Raw genomic sequence first — 23,879 nt, forward strand, 5'->3', positions numbered from 1 at the left:
GGCGTGCGCCCAGACGGAATCTGAGATACTGTCTGTGAGCTGGCAGTATCGGTATGTGAGTATATGCGTCCTTTAAATCCAGGGAACATAGCCAATCGTTTTTCTGAATCATTGGCAGAAGGGTGCCCAAGGAAAGCATCCTGAACTTTTCTTTGACCAGGAATTTGTTCAGGCCTCTCAGGTCTAGGATGGGACGCATCCCCCCTGTTTTCTTTTCCACAAGGAAGTACCTGGAATAGAATCCCTGCCCTTCCTGCCCGGGTGGTACGGGCTCGACCGCATTGGCGCTGAGAAGGGCGGAGAGTTCCTCTGCAAGTACCTGCTTGTGATGGGAGCTGAAAGACTGAGCTCCCGGAGGACAATTTGGAGGCAGGGAGGCCAAATTCAGGGCGTATCCGCACCGCACTATTTGGAGAACCCACTGGTCGGAGGTTATGAGAGGCCACCTTTGGTGAAAAAATTTTAACCTCCCTCCGACCGGCAGATCGTCCGGTACGGACACTTGTAGGGCGGCTATGTTCCCGTGGATCCAGTCAAAAGCCCGTCCCCGGCTTTTGCTGTGGAGGCGCAGGGGGCTGCTTAGGCGCACGCTGTTGACGAGAACGAGCGCGCTGGGGCTGTCCCTGTGCCTGACGAGGCCTTCGGGCCGGCTGGTTGTACCTACGCTTTGCAAAAGAATAGGGTGCAGCCTGCCGTGCCCGGGAAAAACGCCCACCCGTGGGGGCGGGTGCTGAAGGCGCCCGGTGGGAGAGCTTGTCGAGAGCGGTTTCCCGCTGATGCAGTTGGTCCACCATCTGCTCGACCTTCTCACCGAAAATGTTATCCCCCCGGCAAGGGACGTCAGCCAGTCTCTGCTGGGTGCGGTTGTCCAGGTCAGAGGCACGCAGCCATGAGAGCCTGCGCATCACTATACCTTGGGCCGCAGCACGAGATGCCACGTCACAGGTGTCAAAAATCCCCCTGGACAGGAACTTTCTGCACGCCTTCAGCTGCCTGACCACCTCCTGATAAGGCCTGGACTGCTCCGGCGGGAGCTTATCGACCAGGTCCGCCAGCTGTTGCACATTGGTCCGCATGTGGATGCTCATATAGAGCAGGTAAGATTGGATGCGGGTCACGAGCATGGAGGATTGGTAGGCCTTCCTCCCAAATGAGTCCAGAGTGCGAGACTCCCGCCCCGGGGGCGCCGAGGCGGTATCCCTCGAACTCCGTGCCCTCTTGAGAGCAGAATCCACGACCGCTGAGTCATGGGGCAACTGGGGCCGCATGAGCTCTGGGTCAGAGTGGATCCTGTACTGGGACTCTGCTTTCTTGGGAATGGTGGGATTAGTTAGTGGTCGCACCCAGTTCCGGAGCAGCGTCTCCTTCAGGACATTGTGCAGCGGTACCGTGGAGGACTCTCTAGGTGGTGATGGATAGTCGAGGACCTCGAGCATCTCGGCCCTCGGCTCTTCCACAGAGACCACGGGAAAGGGAATGCTTATAGACATATCCCGCACAAAGGAGGCAAAGGAGAGACTCTCAGGAGGTGAGAGCTTCCTCTCCGGTGACGGCGTGGGGTCCGAGGGAAGGCCCGTAGACTCCTCTGAGGAGAAATATCTCGGGTCCTCCTCTTCCCCCCACGAGTCCTCATCCTCGGTATCGGACATTAGCTCATGTAGCTGCGTCCGGTACCGGGCCCGGCTCGACGTCGAGGCACCGAGGTCTCGGTGTCGTCGAGCGGTGGACTCCCGCGCCGGCGGGGACGGAGCTCCCTCCATCGACGTCGACGGGGACTCCACCTGCGTGGCTGTCGAGACCGGCACCGCAAGCGGCGGCGGTGGTCGACTGCCCCGGCGCCGGGCTAGAGCTCGCCGGCGCCACAGTCATCGGCGCCGAGGGCGCAAGCACCCCCGGCGCCGGCACAGCCTGGCGCATCAGCCCTTCCAGGATCCCCGGAAGGATGGCTCTGAGGCACTCGTCCAGGCCCGCTGCCGGGAAAGGCGGTGGGGCCGGTAAGGGTGTCGGTGCCGGAAGCTGCTGGGGGCCAGGAGACGGCACCGAGGTGCCGGAACCCCGACGTGTCGGTACCTCCACCACCGACGGAGATCTCTCCTCTCTGCGATGACGCTTCGGCGTCGACTCCTCTTCAGGGTGCACCGAGGGCTCCCGGTGACGGCGCTTCTTGTCTTTTTTCCGGTGCACGTCACCGGTGCCGGAGGGCATGGAGGAGGAGGAGGTCGATCCCCCTCGGTCTCGGGGTACCGGGTCCGACAGGGTTCGGTCCCGTGGCTCACGAGTTGAGGGAGTGACCGGGGCCGACTGCCCACGCGGTCTCTCTACCCCACTCTCGCCGGCGGACCGGCGGGCCGACGGGACCTGTTCTCCTGGGGTCGCTGCCATCGGTGCCGATGTCTCGGGCATCAATACCGGTACCGAAGAACCGGTCTTCGATACCGATGCCGTCGAGGTCGACGTCGAGGGGCCGGCGCAAGTTCCAAAAAGACGGTCCCGCAGAACTTGCCTCGCAACCTGAGTCCGTTTCCGGAGACCGAGACACAAAACGCACGACTTGAGATTGTGCTCCGGCCCGAGGCACTGGAGGCACCAAGCGTGGGTGTCGGTCTGCGAGATCGGCCGGCCGCAGCGACCACACTTTTTAAATCCACTCGGGACCTTCGAGGACATCGACGGAAAAATCGCGTCGGCGAAGTCAAAGTCGGCAATGGTGGCTAAAATCACACCACGAAAATTGTAACCGACCGAGCGGCCACTAGGCCGCAACGAGGCGTCCCCGCTAGAAAGCGAGGGAAAAGAAGGAGCGCGTGCTCCACACGCGCAAAATTTTTTTTTTTTTTTTTTAATAAAAGAGAAAGAAGAAGAAGAAGAGGCCGAACAGGCCAAAGCGACGATCCGCGTAAACGCGGTCGAAAAAATCCGGCGGCTGAAACGAGAGAGAGGGGAAAACACAACTCTCTCAGTCGCGGAAAAAAAGTAACTGGCGGGAGCGGTCGCGCACGGGCGGGAAGACGGCCGCGCATGCGCGGTGGGCGTGCCCTGCGTGCCGACCGTCCCGCGAAGCTTATTTCCGGTTGGTGGGGGCTGCCGCGGACGTCACCCAGTCGTGAGAACAAGCAGCCTGCTTGTCCTCGGAGAAATATAAGTACACAAATGTGGAATGCATTACCAAAGAGTGTGAAAAGGACGCACGACCATCAAAACTTCAAGCGAACATTAAAAGACCTGTTTTTCAAGGCCTACCCTATTGATTCTACTTAAATGGCTCAACTCAGCAATGCATCTATACATACATTGCAATGAATATATTATTTCTTATTTCCTTCTCCCTTATTCTATCCATTTACCCATACCTTACCTGATCCTTTTTCTTTTTTTTTTTTTTAAACTGTTTTTATTGATTTTCAGTTATACAAAGCATTTCTCATTTTTACATCTTATCACTCATAACAATACGCTACAATTTTATGCCATTTATTGCTAGTATTCCCTTCCCACCCTTCCCCTCCCCCCCGTATCATGGTGGTGCTATTGTCTGTTCATGCAAATGTTCATATGGTTGCCACACTTTGCTAAAGGCTCCCATTCGCCCTCTTCTCATAGCCGTCAGCTTTGCCATCTGGTACAGGAAGTCCACTCTTTGCATAACCAGTCTCATTTCAGGCGGCTGTGGGCTTTTCCATTCTCTGGCTATAACCAGTTTAGCTGCCACCAGGTATTGTATGGCTAGTCTGTGCTGGGGTCCTGTCGCTGAAGCGGACTGCTATTCATAAAGGCACTCTGGCTCAGTACCACAAAGTGTGGGATGTCTATTAGTCAAAGAGGATGTTGACATAGTGTCTTTTCTCCACAAGCCCAGAGTCCTACCATAACTAGAGGGATGGGTGTGATGTATATTATGCTTTTTATTAATAAGTCCAAGATGTATTGTCAAGTTTGCCCTATAGTAGTTGGAGATATCTCTATCATTTCAATTTGTATTGTTATTTCATGAAAAATTTTAAAAAAAAAGTAAAAAAAAAAAAAAGTCTCGAGGTTCAAGGTTAATATAAGCAGGAGAATACACAGGTTGCAGTCCTCTTCCTTCCCTTTTAAATGAGTTAAGTTAAGAGATATCTGGTTGTGATCGGATTACTTACAGCTCTGTGCTGCGATCTATCCTAAACTTTTATTTTCCCCCGATATTTTGACCGACTTGGAGCAAGGGCCAATCACTCACTTGGTTTGATAGAATTTCAACGATCAAAACTAATGCCTTGCAGTACAGATATCATGGCAGGCTACTGCCCTCTAGGCAAGTCTGTTGAAATGTATTTAGTGTGACAGAAAACCTAAGTTACCTAGGGCAGTTTTGTTTAGATACTCCAAATGAGGCTGTTGCGGAGTTGTAGAATTATTGAGCAGCTATTGGTTGGTTTCAAAACCATGATTATAAAATTACTAGGAAAAAAATGCCCATTTCTGAGCGCAATGAAACGGGCGCTAGCAAGGGGCCCCCTCCCTCCGAGCAACTTGCCTGCCTCCGTGTGACCGGTCGTTGTTCGGGGTTCACTGTGTGTGGGGAGGGTTTTTTTGTTTTTTTTTTTGCTGCGCCTCCGTGGCGTTTCCGTTTCGGCCCTCGAGTGTTATTGCTCCGCCCCGAGTGTCATTGCTCCACCCTCGACATCATGACGTTTTGACGCGAGGGCGGTGCAGACACTCCAGGGCACACCGGATATCTTGGGCGCCTCAACTTCCGTGGAGGCTTCATTAGAACGTTGGGGTTGCCTTTTATATAGAAAGATGTTTGTGTATACAGCAGACTTGAGTAGGTCTGGTTCCTCTGAGCTTTCTGATTTGGCTCCCTTGGAGACACCGGATCTTACAAAATGGAACGTCTCCAACTATTCTACATACTTTTTACATTTGGGATACAATTGGTCCTAAAAGATTTTCAATTCTCACGCTATAAACCTATTTGTTACAATCCAGAATTCCCTCCATGGATGGTGCCTTTGGTTTACAGGACCTGGAGGCAAAATGGGTTGGTTAGACGGGTCAATTGTATAAGCTGATTTCTCTTCAAACCCTATACCTTTTTACAAGATGGTTAACGGGAACATATGCCTTTTTTTTTTAGAAGACGTCTGTGAGGACTCTCAATTTACCAAATATTTAGATGCACTTTCCCCCACATTCTATATAGTGTGCCTAGAGATCCATGCCGAAATCCAAGCATATTCTATAACAATGCGCAGGGGGGGCAGACTCAGGAGTAATGTCAGGGAGTATTTTTTTTCACGGACAGAGTGGTGGATACGTGGAATGCCCTCCCACGGGAGGTGGTGGAGATGAAAACGGTAATGGTATTCAAACATGCGTGGGATAAACACAAAGGAATCCCGTTTAGAAGGAATGAATCTATGGAATCTTAGCGGACACTGGGTGGCGACATCGGTATTTGGAGAATAAAACCGGTGCAGGGCGGACCTCTACGGTCTGTGCCCTGAAAATGGCAAGGACAAATCAAACTCAAGGTATACATATAAAGTATAATATACCATGTCTAATGAGTTTATCTTGTTGGGCAGACTGGATGGACTGTACAGGTCTTTATCTGTCATCATTTACTATGTTACTTTGTTACTCTTTGGGGTTCTACATGGAATGTTGCTACTAATTGGGATTCCAGAGTCTTGTAACTCTTTAGGATTCCAGAATCTTCAGAACTTTTAGTACAAGAATAGTGCTGCGCAGACTTCTACGGTCTGTGCCCTGAGAATGGCAAGGACAAAATCAAACTCGGGTATACATATAAAGTATCACATACCATGTAAAATAAGTTTTATCTTGTTGGCCAGACAGGATGGACCGTTCAGGTCTTTATCTGCCGTCATTTACTATGTTACTAAAACTTATAACAAGCCACTTGATTGCTTAATCTACTGTCACTTAAGAATCATTTTGTATTTCTCAATTCGGAAATGGCAATCGCCATTACAGCATTATGTAAGCCAAATTGAGCCTGCAAATAGGTGGGAAAATGTGGGATACAAATGCAACAAAGACAGGCAAAAATGAGCACTAATTGGCAATTACAATTTACACGCACAAGTTGTTACACGTGCACCTAACAACATACGTAGTTAGAGAATATGGCCCAATGCACGCAAATTTGCCATGTTTTCGCTGGCATACATGGATGCATGAAGTTTTAGGCGCTGGGTATCAACTAAACATTCCATATAGGTGCCTAAATCTAGGTATCACTTATAGAATACACTTAGTTGGCACTGTTTTCCACGTGGATTTTTAAGCACCATATATAATCTCCCCTTTTGTGGCTACCTTGGAGATCTTATTAGAATCATAGGCAAACATGGGAACAAGAGCTGGGTGTAATCTATACGATTGCAGAGTGGGAATCCATGGAACAATCCTTGGCAAAGATAGTTATCAATTCCAATGTTATAGAAAACAATGTTAAAACTTCTTTACCGTTGGTATTTAACTTGTGATTGTCTCAATCTGTGATATTCTTCACGTGCCTGCCTTGGTCTGCAGGAACAGTAGTCAGGGGCACTACTACTAATCATTTCTAAAGCGCTACTAGACGTACACAGCGCTGTACACTTGAACATGAAGAGACAGTCCCTGCTCGACAGAGTTTACAATCTAATTAGGACAAACAGGACAAATAAGGCATAAGGACAAAGAGTAGCAAGATTCCACGCAGAATCCCAACAGTAGAAAGATTCCGGAATCCCAAACACTACTACTAATCATTTCTATAGCACTACTAGACGTACGCAGCGCTGTATGTCTACTAGTGCTATAGAACATATCTGACTGATCTCTCCGAAAGACAAGGCTTTTTTGGAAGAGTATCAGATTTTGTGGCGTACGGGATTGCAAATACCTTGGGACCCTGGTTATCTATCTTCTGAACAGGACATACCTGGTCTTCGCAAATAGATCCAATTTAGCATCTGCTAATGCTGGTAAACTTTAACTTTGGTGTGGAAGGACACAGGTGTCCCTACATTTACTAAAATGGAAACTTATCTTATGTGTATAAAGATAGGCAATAATTTTATGCCTAATGGCAGTAAGCTTTTCTATTGGCAGATAGGGTTCTGTCCAAAATCTGAGCTTTGCGGCTCAGACCTCACTGCTCTTATTTCAGAAGTAAATGTCAGTTTGTGTTCCCCCTTCTTCCCCTTTCGGTGTATTTTCTTCTATTTAAAAAGGAAGGGAGAAACTGAAGTTTCATATGCTGTGTTTTCTAGCCTTTTTCTGAAATCTTCATTTCTTTTACAATGAAAGGTATATACAGTGGGGGAAATAAGTATTTGATCCCTTGCTGATTTTGTAAGTTTGCCCACTGACAAAGACATGAGCATCCCATAATTGAAGGGTAGGTTATTGGTAACAGTGAGAGATAGCACATCACAAATTAAATCCGGAAAATCACATTGTGGAAAGTATATGAATTTATTTGCATTCTGCAGAGGGAAATAAGTATTTGATCCCCCACCAACCAGTAAGAGATCTGGCCCCTACAGACCAGGTAGATGCTCCAAATCAACTCGTTACCTGCATGACAGACAGCTGTCGGCAATGGTCACCTGTATGAAAGACACCTGTCCACAGACTCAGTGAATCAGTCAGACTCTAACCTCTACAAAATGGCCAAGAGCAAGGAGCTGTCTAAGGATGTCAGGGACAAGATCATACACCTGCACAAGGCTGGAATGGGCTACAAAACCATCAGTAAGACGCTGGGCGAGAAGGAGACAACTGTTGGTGCCATAGTAAGAAAATGGAAGAAGTACAAAATGACTGTCAATCGACAAAGATCTGGGGCTCCACGCAAAATCTCACCTCGTGGGGTATCCTTGATCATGAGGAAGGTTAGAAATCAGCCTACAACTACAAGGGGGGAACTTGTCAATGATCTCAAGGCAGCTGGGACCACTGTCACCACGAAAACCATTGGTAACACATTACGACATAACGGATTGCAATCCTGCAGTGCCCGCAAGGTCCCCCTGCTCCGGAAGGCACATGTGACGGCCCGTCTGAAGTTTGCCAGTGAACACCTGGATGATGCCGAGAGTGATTGGGAGAAGGTGCTGTGGTCAGATGAGACAAAAATTGAGCTCTTTGGCATGAACTCAACTCGCCGTGTTTGGAGGAAGAGAAATGCTGCCTATGACCCAAAGAACACCGTCCCCACTGTCAAGCATGGAGGTGGAAATGTTATGTTTTGGGGGTGTTTCTCTGCTAAGGGCACAGGACTACTTCACCGCATCAATGGGAGAATGGATGGGGCCATGTACCGTACAATTCTGAGTGACAACCTCCTTCCCTCCGCCAGGGCCTTAAAAATGGGTCGTGGCTGGGTCTTCCAGCACGACAATGACCCAAAACATACAGCCAAGGCAACAAAGGAGTGGCTCAGGAAGAAGCACATTAGGGTCATGGAGTGGCCTAGCCAGTCACCAGACCTTAATCCCATTGAAAACTTATGGAGGGAGCTGAAGATGCGAGTTGCCAAGCGACAGCCCAGAACTCTTAATGATTTAGAGATGATCTGCAAAGAGGAGTGGACCAAAATTCCTCCTGACATGTGTGCAAACCTCATCATCAACTACAGAAGACGTCTGACCGCTGTGCTTGCCAACAAGGGTTTTGCCACCAAGTATTAGGTCTTGTTTGCCAGAGGGATTAAATACTTATTTCCCTCTGCAGAATGCAAATAAATTCATATACTTTCCACAATGTGATTTTCCGGATTTAATTTGTGATGTGCTATCTCTCACTGTTACCAATAACCTACCCTTCAATTATGGGCTGCTCATGTCTTTGTCAGTGGGCAAACTTACAAAATCAGCAAGGGATCAAATACTTATTTCCCCCACTGTACGTTTGCTATACTTTGTGCTCTGCTTATAAGTTTCAATAAGACTTCTTGTTTTGCCCTAGAAGGCAGCCAGCAGCAAATGACCTGCATTCCTAAAAAACAGGAGGAAACTGCAAAAGTTTAAACACACAAATCCCCCAAAACATCCACTTTGATATACAAAACATGCTTTTTATTAAGTCCTATTCAATTAAACCAAACATTTTGAGGCTTCAGTTTGTAAAGATATGTGGAGGGGCATTTTCGACAGGGGACGCCCATCTCTAAGGATGGCACCACAAGGGGGCGGGACCAACTGTATTTTCGAACGAGATGGCCGGCCAAATGTCAGAGATGGCCGGCCTCAGTTTTTGCCGATAATGGAAACCAAGGCCGGCTATCTCAAACCCGGCCAAATCCAAGGCATTTGGTCGTGGGAGGAGCCAGCATTTGTAGTGCACTGGTCCCCCTGACATGCCAGGACTCCAACTGGGCACCCTAGGGGGCACTTCTAAAATTTAAAAAAAAAAAAAAAAAACAACAACTTTAAATAGCTCCCTTACCTTGGGTGCTGAGCCCCCCCCCCCCCCCAAAACCCACTCCTCACTACTATACACCACTACCGTAGCCCTAAGGGGTGAAGGGGGGGCACCTACATGTGGGTACAGTGGGTTTCAGATGGGTTTTGGAGGGCTCCCATTTTCCACCACAAGTGTAATAGGTAGGGGGGGATGGGGATGGGCATGGGTCCGCCTGCCTGAAGTCCACTGCACCCACTAAAACTGCTCCAGAGACCTGTATACTGCTGCGATGGACCTGAGTATGACATTTGAGGCTGGCATAGAGCCTGGCAAAAAAAGTTTTTAAAGTTGTTTTTTTGAGGATGGGAGGGGGTTAGTGACCACTTGGGGAGTCAGGGGAGGTGATCCCCGATTCCCTCCGGTGGTCATCTGGTCAGTTCGGGCACGTTTTGGGGACTTGGACCTGAAAAAAAAAGGGACCAAATAAAGTGGACCAAATTCTCGCCAGGGACGTCCTTCTTTTTTCCATTATCAGGCGAAGCTGGCCATTTCAAAGAACGCCCCCGTCCCGCCTTTGCTACCCTACCGAAACGCCCCCTTGAAGTCTGGCCAGCTCCGCGATGGAAAGCATTTGGCGCCGGCCAAAATCGGCTTTCGATTATACCAATTTGGCCGGTATTAGGAGATCGCCGGCCATCTCCCGATTTGTGTCGGAAGATGGTCGGCGATCTCCTTCGAAAATAAGCTGGATAGCCTTGCAAAAGATTACCACCCTCTCACTGGCTCAAAGGTTACCCAAAACTGAAGACCAACCAAATACTTGGTTATCCCAAAATGGACAATTTATAACCCCCCCCAGTAAATTATTAATTAAAAAACTTATTCTCTTCACAAGAACTAAGAGGTCCTTTTACTAAGCTGTCGGTGGGAGTTTAGCGTGTGGCTTTCCTGCATGCTCCACTCACTTAACTTGGCTCTAAAATGGCCAACTTTCTATTTCTGCCATTAATAGGCACGAGCTAATTTAGCACATGGCTCTTGTCACCTGCTACTCGTATGGTAATCAGCAGCACACGGCAATGTACCGGAACTGCCTGATTACCGCCGGGCGCACCTACTCCCCTGCCCCCCCCCCCCCACTGGAAACTAAAAACGATTTTCTAGTGCAAGAAATGGTGTACGGCAAAAGCGGAATAACTGCAGGGCACCTGGCCAAACCCGACAGTAGTGCTGTTTTGTCGCGTGGTACCTTACCGTACCCTACTGAGCAGTCAGTCATAAAAGGGCCCCAAAATCTGTGGCTATGTAACTTCATTACATTTTTTTTTTAATAGGGACTATATAACTTTGAGACAAAATCACTTTATTGACCCAACAAAGCAGAACCCCAGAAAGCAGGTCACATCTATAATTTTAGTCCTAAAGATTTGTAGCAATAAAGATTAGCAAATAAGTTGAAGTGGACAAGCATAGAAGCTGTGATATATTATTTTAAGATAAATCGCAGCAAAAAAAAAAAAATAAAGTAACACTGAAAATCCTGTATTTCAGGTGGTCAAAATAGAAGCTCTGCTTCTCCTCAGGCTGGACTGGAATGAGTAGAGATGAAGGTTAGAATACCAAATGTTCCTAAAGTACAGCAGATTCCACCCCCCCCCCAAGTGCCTAGGCAGCTTGCTACACTTAAATCTGGGCCAAAATTAAAGAAATACTAGGATAAATTCTTTAAAAATTATCACACCAAACACTTCTATTGGCTTTCTGTCCTACACCTTGAGTTTACATTTTGTCAGTGCAATATGCACAAGTCCACTATAATAGTTACATTATTACGTTTTGGGGGTTTTTTTTTTGGGGGGGGGGAGGGGGGCATCTATGCAACAAATGTATGCAATACAAAAACTAAGAAGACAGGAGGAGCCTCCAAGGAGAGTCAAAGCAAAACAGCAAAAGTAGAGGCTGACAAATGCGCAAACCAATATGGAGATAATATCAAAAACCAGTTTATTCAGAATATTCATATGCAGGACCAAAGATGCAGTGGTAAGGGTAGCCCACCTTCTCTGCTCAACTCTTCCTTCCCCCACCAGTCCTTACACACCACTTAGGGCAGAGGTGGGTAACCATAATCTGGGGGCTACAACCCAGTTGGGTTTCCAATATTTCCACAATGAACGTGCACAAGATGTATGCAATCAGGAAAATCACATGTTCATTGTGCATCTGGAAAATCTGAATGGGTTGTGGCCCCTGAGGACATGGGTACCCACACCTGACTTAGGGGCCTGAAGGGTAGCAGAAGTAAAATATTCTACTCTCCTGCCCAGCGCACTTTACTGCTGCTGTCATCCAAGGCTCAAACCATGCAGAAGGGTCAGTGATGGCATCAGTAAGGGGGATGTGGTGGTGGTGGAGGAGGTAGCAGCAGAGAGGGTAAGAAAAGAAGTGACTAGAAAACATGGGTGGAGATGATGCAGGGGAGCTGTAGGAGTGTCTGGGGAGCAGAGTGAGTGAAGACGTTGCAGTATGGGTGGCTAGGGGGGAGAATGTGATAGGAGGTGGACGACCTTAAGGCTGTTAAGGGATAACTTGCCTGAAGAATTAAAGAACGGGGGGGGGGGGGGGGGCGCAGTCTGTGAAGGAGAACAGCGATGGTATCCAACAGGGGTGTCAAGAGGATGGGTAGAATGCATAAGAGATTCAAGATGGGGAGATCACAAATTCATGCTATGGACGATGGAGAAAGTGCAAAGACTGGCGTTTCAGAGAGGATTCATCCATTCTCCTTCCACTCCCCTGCCTCTTCACGATTCTCTGTATTCTCCTATCCCTCCCATTCTCAATCCATTATCTAGTTCTGGTCTCCGCGATCATTCCCTTATTTCACTGTCCCCTTCCTCTCTTCCTCTAAAGAGGGCCAAATAAAACACACATTCCAGATATTACATCCTTATAAAAAACACAACACATAATTTAATAAGCAAATGTGCCACACTTGCTACAGAATCTTGAGAAATCTACCACATTAAACCAGGGGCTGTGATAATTGCTGCTTTTCTCCAAAGGTACAAACTGAATGGCACATCTGTTGCTTTTTCACTGGGTTTACTGCAGAAAACATCTCAAGGTTGTATAAAGCCATCATATAAACCCACTTTTATATATTTCTTGGTTCCAACTACAGAAGTAAATTCACGTATTTCCATAGCAACATTTTTTATGCAAGCATTATCTTAACCACTATGAGTGTATAAATCCTTATTTCTTGACAAATTTAACACCAGCAAGAAAGAAAACGGGTCAAGTGTCAGTTTTCAAATACTTGCCGCCTAGCACATTAAGTATACTCATTGTAAAAACTACTTTGGTCTACATTTAAAGCCTGCTTTATTGCAATCCATCTACAAATATCAAGTAATGACCATAATGACCAATGGATTCAAACATTCCTGACGAGATAACTGTTTTTAGTGAAAATAGTTTTAGGCAAAAACAGGAGTCTATAATTGCATTTTTATAAAAACACTTACTCATCTCCATCTGGGCAGATGCCTGTGGTCTCATCATATTTTGTACAATAAACATCTGGGCTATAGTTAAAAGTCCCATCACGCCTTCGTATGGGTCTACGGCGACGCTGATTTAAGAAATGCCAGTGAAAACAGGTGAAGGGTCTATGCTGGGTGCATTTGTGCTGCAAGAAGAGGGGGCACTGCTCTGTCCTAAATTCCTTTAGATACCTAGAACAAAAATAAACTGCGTTTAAAACATTTCAGCAGTAATCCTACTTGGGGCACGTAAAGCAGCAGGACAGAAGCATTTATTACAGCAGAAGCAAGCAGAGCTGTATTCCCACACGTGTATATGCAACTGATTGTAAACTTTAGGCGCTAGACTTCAAATACAGTATAGCTATTACACTATTAAGGGGGGGGGGGGATCTTCTCATTAAATTAGGACAAAACTCGCTGTTTAAAATATCCCGTGGACCTTTCCATCCCACATGGAAAATAAGCATGCGTAAAATTTTCCTTACTGACAGCTCTGCTTCATTCCCCTCCCACCCCAGCATGTTACGGGAGATAAAAAGGCGACATTTAAAAAAATCTTGCAGGAAGAACAAATATTTTCAAATCTGCTTCTCCAATTCAAATCTGCCACATAATTGCCTTTTCACGGCTGTTGCTTGGGGAGGGGGCGTAATTGCACAATGTATGCGAAGAGAGGGGACATATGCACTCAACCGCTGTCTTAATAAGCGCAGGTCTCGCTCAAACCAAAAATATCATTGGCTCAGATGGTAAAGACAAGAATCAAACGGTTTTTTTTTCGCGGTTTCCTCCTACTGCTCCAAAAATAAAAAATAACTTTTTCTTTTTTTTTCAGTTTACAGTACAAACAGCAGACCAATAAAATAACACGCCAGGAAATACTGTCGAAAAGCTGCTGCTGCTGCTGCAGCCGATGCAAAGAATTCCCCCCGCGTTGCCAAAAAGAGCCCCGCCTACTTCTCCGAGACAGCGCAGAGGGATTCTCAGAGGCCAACTGCGCCACGGACCGTCGTAAACGCCGCGCGTGGCCGGGGCCCTTACGCTGCGCTACTAGCGTAGCGACTTTTTGCAAATGGGGCCGAGACGGAGGGAGAATTAAAGAGATAAGAAAAAACGCAGCGACCTTTACGGGAAGCTAGTCCCTTCCCGGGAGAGAAACCCCCGTTTCGGACCTCCCGTTTTCCCTTTGCATGCATTTACAAAGCCAGAGGAAGAAACTGCAGGCGTAAATTACACCATTTTTTAAAGCGCGCCGCAGACGGGACTTGCAAGGTTTGGGACCGTGGTGGCCAAAGCATTTCCTTGCCCCTCCCCCGGCTACCTAGTTTCGGGCCGACCAGACGAGCGCTCCGACCCCTGGCCGCTGCTTTCTCGTCGCCCTTACGGTCCCTGTACTTACGTGTAATGAGTCGGCTTCTCGGTTTGCGGAGAGCCGCTCAGTGCCGTTTTCGAAACCGACGGCATTTTTCAGTCAAAACAATGCTCGGCGCATGCGCAAAATGGGACTGACTTACACTCTGCAGTAGGGCAGCATGGGCAACTGGCGGGATAAACAAACACCGCCCACTTTGCCTTATATGGAGGTTTTTTAAAGCCCACCCTTCGGGAGTACATTAAAGCCTGACAACATAGGCATGCTGCACGGTGTAGAATACAGGTACGATTAGTATTGGTACCACTACTTTAAAGTCCATCTCATAGTAACATAGTAGATGACGGCAGAAAAAGACCTGCACGGTCCATCCAGTCTGCCCAACAAGACAACTCATGTGTGCTACTTTTTGTGTATACCCTACTTTGATTTGTACCTATGCTCCAGGGCACAGACCGTATAAGTCTGCCCAGCACTATCCCCGCCTCCCAACCACCAGCTCTGGCAATTTCTGATTATGGCCAAGAAATAAGGGGGTCAAGGATTAGATGTCTTTTTTTTCCTGCCTGGTACAAACCAAAGCGGTTTACATTTATTATATGTACTACATATTATGCAGGTACTTCCCCAATCCCTAGTGGGCCCACAGTCTAAGGGGTCCTTTTATTAAGCCATGGTAAAAAGTGGCCTGCGGTAGTGTAAGCGTGTGTTTTTGGCACGTGCTAGGACAGTTTTTTTTACCACGTCTGCAAAAAAAGGGCTTTTTATTTTTTTAATGGGATGGGCAAAGGGCGTGTGCCTAAAACTGGCCTGAGCCATTAATGCCACCCATTATTTTAGCGGTAAAGTTTCATGACTGGTTGGCACGTGACAATTGCTGAATACTGTCAGAAAGGCTGCACGTGGGAGGAAATAAATCATCCAGATGTTATGGGCGCACAGCAAATCTGATATTACCACTAGGGAGCATGGTAGCCTGGCAGTAGTCTCATTTGGCATGCGCTGCACATGCCTTTGTCAAAGCGACCCTAAGTTTTTGTACCTGGGGCAATGGAGGGTGAAGTAACTTACCCAGGATCACAAGGATCCACAGTGGGAACTGACCTTGGTTCCCCGAGTTTTTAAGATTACTGTACTAACCATTAGTAGGGTTATCATATGGCTCCAAAAAAAGTCAGATTAGACCACTCCTCCACTCCAATCCTGTATGGAGTTGGAAGGGTTGCAACTCTCAACAAGCGATGCTAATTTTGGTGGCTATATGGTTATTACAAAATTTGATAACAGATGCTAGAGGTGTTGGAGTCAGATTAAGTATAGGTCTTAAAAGAAACAAAGTGGAAAATACATAGAATAATCTGCCAGTAGAGATGGTATAGATCAACATTGTAATGGAAATTACATATGTTTGGAACAGAATTATTTATGCATCTATTAGGATTTATTTACTGTCTTTTTGAAGGAATTCACTCAAGGTGGTGCACATTAAGAATGAAACATACGCAATAGACAATTACAGCAGTAAAAATATTCAAATAACAATACAAAGTATGGCATAGTATCCTACTTACAATGTAAACGCAATATGTAATAAAACATTTTCATAGACAAGTGTAGGGTATAAGCAAAGATGGAACATAAGAGGAGTTAGAAAATAAGGTAACTAAAGCAAGTTGCACATGAGGTCAGAGAGATGATTCAATTTTATAGAGGAGTAAGTTGATAAACTGGATAAAAGATAAGAGAAGAACGGTATTGTGTTAAATATAAGAAATTTATATGCTCATATACCCAAAGTAGTAGAAAGTGAGAGACAACTGGACAGATTGGATAGGCCAGTTAGTTTTTACTGAGACACCCATCTCAGAGTAAAAATTACCTTTTCCAGTGAGTGAGACTGAAGACCATAGCGTGAGATTTTTCAGGTGATTTAATTGAGGTAGAAATCTGAGCCATGAGGAAAGGGAAAGGGGGATCAAAGATGGTGGCCTTTAGTGAGGCTTCGCAGCTCATTGACTTACTGGAGCCACTGTTGATGCTCACAGGTCACGCTCAGTAGGCTGAGTGAAATCTTGACAAATTGAGGAGCACATTCCTGCCCCCTCTCCCAACACACCACAGTAGAAACAGGAAATGAACTGATGGATGGGGGGAAGGTCAGAAGCAAGAAGCTTATAGACCACAAGTGTGGTAGGTAGGAAGTTCCATTCTAATTACACACTTAGTATAAATTCCAAGTCACATCGTTTAGGCTGGCTACACATTCACTCTGTATCCATGCTGCCGCCTCAGTGTGTGAGAAGAGAAGCATTGGTATGTGAGCTTGAGATCAGGCTAACATGTGTGACTTGGTATTTCTTGTCTTTATCTGCCTTTATCTACTACTGGGTTAATATTTAAAACACTGACCATAATATTAAATATGTGTATTTGATGCCACGATCCATATAGTGAGAAGCCCTGAATAAATGTTCAGACTCGGGGCTGGCTCAACCTATGGACCCAGGGCACCGGTGATAAAAGGTGACAAAATCCTAGACCGGCATCTCTCCCTCTCCTCTGTGAGTGGGGTGGGAGAGATGCCAGATTGGGATTCAGGATTTTGGCACAATTTAACACTAATCTTCAGGGGAGCTACTGGATTGGGGGGGGGGGGGGGGTCTGCCAATGCCAAAGTTGGCTCAGGGCACCACAGTTCAGACTGCTGACAAGCAAGGCTCTATGGATAGCAGCAGTATTCAACTGCTATCCATGTAACTATTAGGTTTAATTCAGACATTTTGCTGGCCTAAATTAAACCACATAATTTTATGGATAATAGCTGAATATTACCAATTAGTAATTTCATTAAGCAGAAAGACCACATTCTGCCTGAAATACCAACCAGATGGTGCAGGGTGGTCTATAATAAGAATTTTCAACTGTACTATCCATGCAAGGTACGATTATGATAAAATGCACCATACTGGGTCAGAACAAAGGACCTTTGTGTCCAGCATCCTGTCTCAGACACTGACCAATATGGATCACAAGTACCTAGTAAGATCCGTAAACGTACATCTATTCCTTGCTCACTCCCAGGAATAAGCAGTGGATTTTCCAAGTCTGCCAGGCTAATCGTTTATGGACTTTTCATCAGGAACCTGTCGCCCCTTTTTCAACGCTGCTAACCATACAAGGTTCAGGTGACATCCTGATAAAGTCCAAAGACTGAGAGCAGTATTGCACGAGTTCTTACATTGTGTTTGGCACCCCCAGTCATTCTGAAACATTGGCACCTGTAGGTTAAGTGTTTTGGTATCAAGACTTACTCTTCCTGTCTACCAAAATGACTGTTGACAAATGTGGTACTACAATATTGTGTATTTAGTCATACCCATAGCCTTCTGCCGTACACCCTCTTGCATCATATTTTAAATTGTACTCCAGTAAAGAAAATAATTAAACCTATATCGATAAAATTACAACCTCAGAATGATTCCCAACAGAAAATATCTTTGTCTAATGATATATCATGAAAAAGTTGTACTGAAAAGTGGCAGTGCAGAAAAAGGTATTATTAAACCAGCATAGTATTTGCAGGAGGTATAATCTGAAAGTGAAAGAATACTACATACAGGCTGGCAATCTGGAAGTCTCCCTTTTACAAAGCAACTTTCTTCTCTGGAAATTCCCTTTTTTTAGTCTGCATCCTCCCTACACTGCAGAGCAATTAGCACAAATGATTCATACCAGTTAAAAAGGTTAGCATTCCACCCAGCAACCATGTGGAAGAACCTGGATTTGATTTCTGTGGATTGTCTATAACGGCATTTCCCAACCTTTTGCACCCATGAACTGGCAAATTGACTGAGAAACTCTGTAGACTATCACTCCCTCCCCCTCCTCTCCCCCACCCCACCATCCATTCCCTCCCTACTCAGCCTAAATTACCTGAGCTGGAAGGGATCACAAGCCCCCTCCAGATGAACACCTCTCCCTGATGGTGCCTAAAATGCTGCTGTCCACCTCATTAGTCTTCAGAAGTGTTTTTGGTGCCATTAGGGGGAGGTCTTCAGTTTATGGGACTTGGGATCCCCACCACCTACTGCTAAAATTAGCTTGTTTTGCACAGACTATCAACAACAAATTGTGGACTGGTACCAGTTCACAGACCATCAGTAGGAAAATGCTGGGCTAGAGCTAAGGATGCTGAAGATGCAGCGTTTATTTTATTGATGACACTCGTATCCCCCGTTATCCCAAACAAGCTCAGGTTCAATGTGGCTTACATTAAAAAAAAATCTCTCTATATAAAAGACACCTCCAACGTTCCATTGAAGCCTCAAGCCGGAAACTTGAGGCACCCGAGATATCCGGTTTGGCCTGCAGGCTGCAGTCACTGTAGCTCCGCCCTCGCGTCAAAACGCGATGACGTAGAGGGCGGGGGCTGGCCTCCAGTCAGTGTACCTCCGCCCTCGCGTCAACACGCGATGACGCAGAGAGCGGCCCGGGGAACACACAACGCACGACTTCCACATTGACAGCTGCTGGGAGAGCGCTCCGAACTTTACTCACACAAACTCGCAACCACCTCACTGATTGAGGGAGGGAGGGAGAGGAGAGGTTTGGAACTCGGAAGGGAGCCACGGAGGGGGGGGGGGTCTGGAACTCGGGAGGGAGGACGGTGGGGGGGGGGGATTACCCTGCTAGCGCCCGTTTCATTTTTCACCGAAACGGCCATTTCTTACTAGTATATATATATATGATAGTCGGGTAATTCATTATAACATTTTAACATATTAGGAACAATTGCGTATTTGTCATGAAGCTAGGCTATGTTGAAACATATAAGAAACAGCAACATTAGTTGTCTTTTGATAAGATATGTACTTAATAGACACACCTTGTCATTGATGGAATCTCAGATAATCTATCTTAATTGCTTGGGTAGAGAATTCCAAAGTGTGATACTCTGATATGTGAAGCCTGTGACAAGAGGACTGATTTGTAAGAAAGACGTTTGCAGTTTGGATAATGGAGCGTCAGATATTCTGTAGATGTCTTCACTGTATTATGTGAAGGTAAATCAATTAGTTGTTGCATGTAGGAGGGTGATAAGATTTAAAGGAAATCGCTAATGACATTAACCACAGCTTCCAAATCATGCATTCATGGGCGGATGCATTTCAATTAAAACTTAATGTAGAAACAAAAACACAATGTCTTATACTTTCATCACAACATAATGCAAGTAAATTCACCACTATAATCACACCAAACTTTTCCCTTCCTGTTTCAGACACTCTGAAAATTCTTGGTATTACCATTGATCGAAATCTCACACTTGAAAGCCATGTGAAGAATACAAGGAAGATGTTCCATTCAATGTGGAAACTCAAAAGAGTAAAACCTTTCTTCCCAAGGGGTACTTTTCGCAACCTGGTACAATCAGTGGTGCTAAGTCATCTAGACTACTACAATGCACTTTTTGCTGGCTCTAAAGAACAAATCATCAAGAAACTTCAAACAGCCCAAAACACTGCAGCCAGACTCGTATTTGGAAAAACAAAATACGAAAGTGCCAAACCCCTAAGAGAAAAGTTACACTGGCTTCCACTTAAAGAACGTATTACGTTCAAGGTCTGCACTCTGGTTCATAAAATCATTCACGGAGATGCCCCGGCCTACATGTCAGACCTTATTGACTTACCACCCAGGAATGCTAAAAGTTCAACACGCACGTTCCTGAATCTTCACTTCCCCAGCTGTAAAGGACTAAAATACAGATTAACACATATGTCCCCACCAGGAACATGTCTACAACCTCACAAACTTACCTCAACCTACACTACCCCAATTGCAAAGGATTGAAGTACAAAACCTATTATGGATCCAACTTCTCCTTCCTAGGAAGCCAACTCTGGAATGCCTTCCCCAGACCAATCCAATCACTCAGTGACCATCTGCCCTTTCGGAAATCACTAAAAACCCATCTGTTCAGGCAAGCCTACCCAAATGATCCAGATTAATTCCCACAAACCCATCTATTCATCACATAATAACTTTCGCAAATCTCTGAAGACATTTTTTTTCAACAAAGCCTACCAAAAAGAACCAAGAGCTTCACTAAGCCATCTGAACACTTCCTTCTTTCTTCCCTTACCCAATTTCAATACTTTACTAATTGTACCTAATATCTTGTAATGATAATATCATAACAAAATTATGTAAGCCACATTGAGCCTGCAAATAGGTGGGATAATGTGGGATACAAGTGCAATAAATAAATAAATATCCAGGAGACAATGACAACGACCTAGACTACATCTCCCGCCACATTTTCCCCTGCTTATCCCTTGTTCTATCCCCTTTCGCCTCATCGACCCCTCCCCCAATGCTCACCTACCCTTACTCACACCTCTCCTACTCCCTTCACTCTTGCCCATCCCCCTCATCTACCCCTCCAATTGCTCACTTACCCTTGCTCATACTTCTCCTACTCCCCTCATCCCTGCATTTCTTCATTCTTATTTCTTTTATTACTTCAATAATACTCAACTTATTTCTCTCCACCAATACTTTGTAATCCCTATTACAATGTAAACCGCATTTAACCTGCTTTGAGTGGGAAAGCGCGGGGTACAAATGTAATAAATAAATTGCCATTTGACCTGAGAACAGTTTACGACCTAATCAACTTTCGTAAATCACTGAAGACTTACCTCTTCAACAAGGCATACCATAACGATCCATAATAGGAACTGCAACACATCACCACTTACCTGATATTCTGAATGTTTTTTTTCTCTATACCTGATTGCTTCATTTTATTATGTTATCCATGTTCTTTATGTAATACCAATTGTATCTTTTACTCTGGAATGCGAATGACAAGACGGAAAATTGTAAGCCACATTGAGCCTGTAAATAGGTGGGAAAATGTGGGATACAAATGCAATAAATAAATAATGATTTGGTAAACAGTTGTGCATGTTTTAAAGGTGATCCTTGCATTTATGGGAAGCCAGTGAAGTTTTAATTTACAATCCTATGGGGGGAATGCCAGATTTAGAGTACAGGGCTCCATAAGTGTCCCTAGTATATGACCCTTAATTGAGGACTGCCGCCGCAAAGGGAGTAAGTTTTTATGAGGGGAGAGGGGTGTTATTTTATTGTTTTGTTGATTAGTTTTATACGTATTTAGTTACTAGCAAAGGAGCGTTAAGGACTTAAAATGCGGTTGGCACAAACATGTTACTGCATTTTGCAGGAGTTTGCTTGTTGTGCATTAAACCACGCATTTTATTTTTCCCTGAGAGGGCACAGCATTGGCCAGCTGGTGCATTATACTTACCGCATGCTAACAGTCAACGTGGAACCACTTAGCAGTAAGTGTTCCCATATTAACTCTCAGCACGTACCGTATACTACCGACGGCAAAAATCCCATGACTTCCTATAAGATATTTTAGGAACACCCCCAAAAGGTGCTGTGTAAAATGTTGCAGTTACTGTGTGCAGTAAAATATTCCCATGTTAGAGGGCGCAGCAAGATGGCTGATGCAGTGGCATAGCCAGACAGCCAATTTTGGGTGGGCCTGAGCACAAAGTGGGTGGGCACAAAATTTTCTCTCTCCCCCCTCTCCCCAAAATTGGCTGTCTGGCTACCCACTGCCCCAACCCCCCCCCCCCCAAGCCACCGCTGCAGGTTTCTCTGGCACCACCTACTGGCACCCAGTGGGCCTTCTTTCCCCTCCCTCCGTCGGGCAGTGCGCGCCAGCCTAACTGTACAACAAAGCTGCACGGCACCGGGTCCGTCAGCATGCTGCCGCTAGCTCCTACCTTGTCATCTTTCGGCAGAGGTGTTAGTTCTGCTGCTAAATCTGCAGCGGATCCACGCGGTGCCAGGGCTGTCTCTCTGTACGCTGCTGCGACTGCTTCCTCTGCGCTAGCCCTGCCTCTTCAGAAAGAGTATCGGATATGAGGCGGGGCTAGCGCAGAGGAAGCAGTCGCAGCAGCGTACAGAGAGACAGCCCTGGCACCGCGTGGATCCGCTGCAGATTTAGCAGCAGAACTAACACCTCTGCCGAAAGATGACAAGGTAGGAGCTAGCGGCAGCATGCTGACGGACCCGGTGCTGTGCAGCTTTGTTGTACAGTTAGGCTGGCGCGCACTGCCCGACGGAGGGAGGGGAAAGAAGGCCCACTGGGTGCTCCATTGCTGGGTAGGCCTGAGCCCAAATTGGGTGGGCCCAGGCCCGCCCAGGCCCACCCGTGGCTACGCCCCTGGGATGTGCTTCAACAGCAGTAACAGCTGGCTGTTTTTCCTCCTGCTGAGATCTTACCTTTTTCCCTCTTCTCTTTAGGGAAGAAAAGTAAGGGTAGCAGCAAGACTCTTTCTTCGGTTGGGCTAATCCACTAAAGTCATGTCCAATGGACCATGTCCCCAATCATCAGTTGGGTGCACTCATACACCCTTCCATTTGGCAACACGGATACCAACCTGCCCTGCATGTATTTATATAGATTTGTTTTATGTAGGTTATTATATATCAGTACTCCCATATTACAGCACTATGTGATTCCCATCTGCATTCTGCTGATGTAAGACGTTGCTATGGCATAAAATTCTTTGAAATTAGAGTTGGTGTACAAATCTTCTAGGCAACTGTTGCCAAGTAAACCATTCAAAGTTAAATTTATAGATATTAATAGTAGCTGTAACTAGTAAGTGGGATTTTTTTTTCTTTTTGCCTGTCAGTTTTCTCCTGCTTATTTGGCCTTCCATCACATTTTGACGGGCTACAGCAGTAGTAATTTTTATTCTCAAGCACCTGGGATTTACCCCTCCTTTTGAATTATCCTGTTTATCCCTACCATTGCATAAGCCGTTGAGAGGCACGGATCATAGTTCCCTCTGTGGCTCACTTTCAAAGCACTTAGACTTCTAAAGTTCCGTAGGTGGCGGGTTGCTATGTAACTTTATATAAGTCTAGTGCTTTGAAAATATGCCTCTGTCTCCTAGCTCAGTCAGGAAATAGTGCTTTCACACAATGGTGGGCACCCCTGCCCCTACATAGCTGAACACTACCTCCACAGTATCCCCTATTGTAGCCAGCCCTAGGGACAGAATTTGGACTCAAGAATTCAAAGCAGTTTTCCTGCTGTGCAGTGCACGGCACTATCACTGTTCCTTAATGAGAGCTGTTATATATGCATCTAATTTTCTCTCCTACCTCATCCAAGGGCCATAGCCCAGGTGAGCTATGACTGCATGGTCACCAAGAATGAGAATAAAAGTTGCCTTCAAGATTAAAGCCCTCAGCTATAGGAATAGCTTGGAGTGGGCATAGGGGGAATGCCCCCCCCCCCCCAAATGTTGCCAGCACTAATGCTGAATTCTCCCTCCCCCACTTCTTTACCCTTTTTAGCCCAAAGGTAAGGAGGCAAACTACACTTATGCCCTCAGCTTTGCTCTGGAGACCACAATGAGCTACATCAGTGGTTCCCAAACCTGGTCCTGGAGGCACCCCAGCCAGTCACGTTTTTGAGATATCCAGGATGAATATTCATG

At 46.1% G+C, this 23,879-nt stretch overlaps 1 protein-coding gene across 3 annotated transcripts in view; it reads right to left on the bottom strand.

Annotated features, from left to right (window-relative positions):
* The window catches only part of UNKL (unk like zinc finger), a 145,784-nt gene extending 131,366 nt beyond the window's left edge, over nucleotides 1-14,418 (bottom strand). For all 3 annotated transcript variants that reach the window (XM_030213076.1, XM_030213079.1, XM_030213077.1), the window contains exons 1-2: nucleotides 14,353-14,418; nucleotides 12,933-13,142 (exon numbers count right to left, since the gene is read on the bottom strand). In XM_030213076.1, coding sequence (XP_030068936.1) covers nucleotides 12,933-13,142; nucleotides 14,353-14,417 — 275 coding nt within the window. In that variant the 5' untranslated portion in view covers nucleotide 14,418. The remainder of the gene's footprint in view (nucleotides 1-12,932; nucleotides 13,143-14,352) is intronic.
* Between the last annotated feature and the right edge of the window lie 9,461 nt (nucleotides 14,419-23,879).

This window comes from Microcaecilia unicolor, chromosome 8, assembly GCF_901765095.1.
Source record: "Microcaecilia unicolor chromosome 8, aMicUni1.1, whole genome shotgun sequence".
NCBI classification, from domain to species: Eukaryota; Metazoa; Chordata; class Amphibia; order Gymnophiona; family Siphonopidae; genus Microcaecilia; species Microcaecilia unicolor.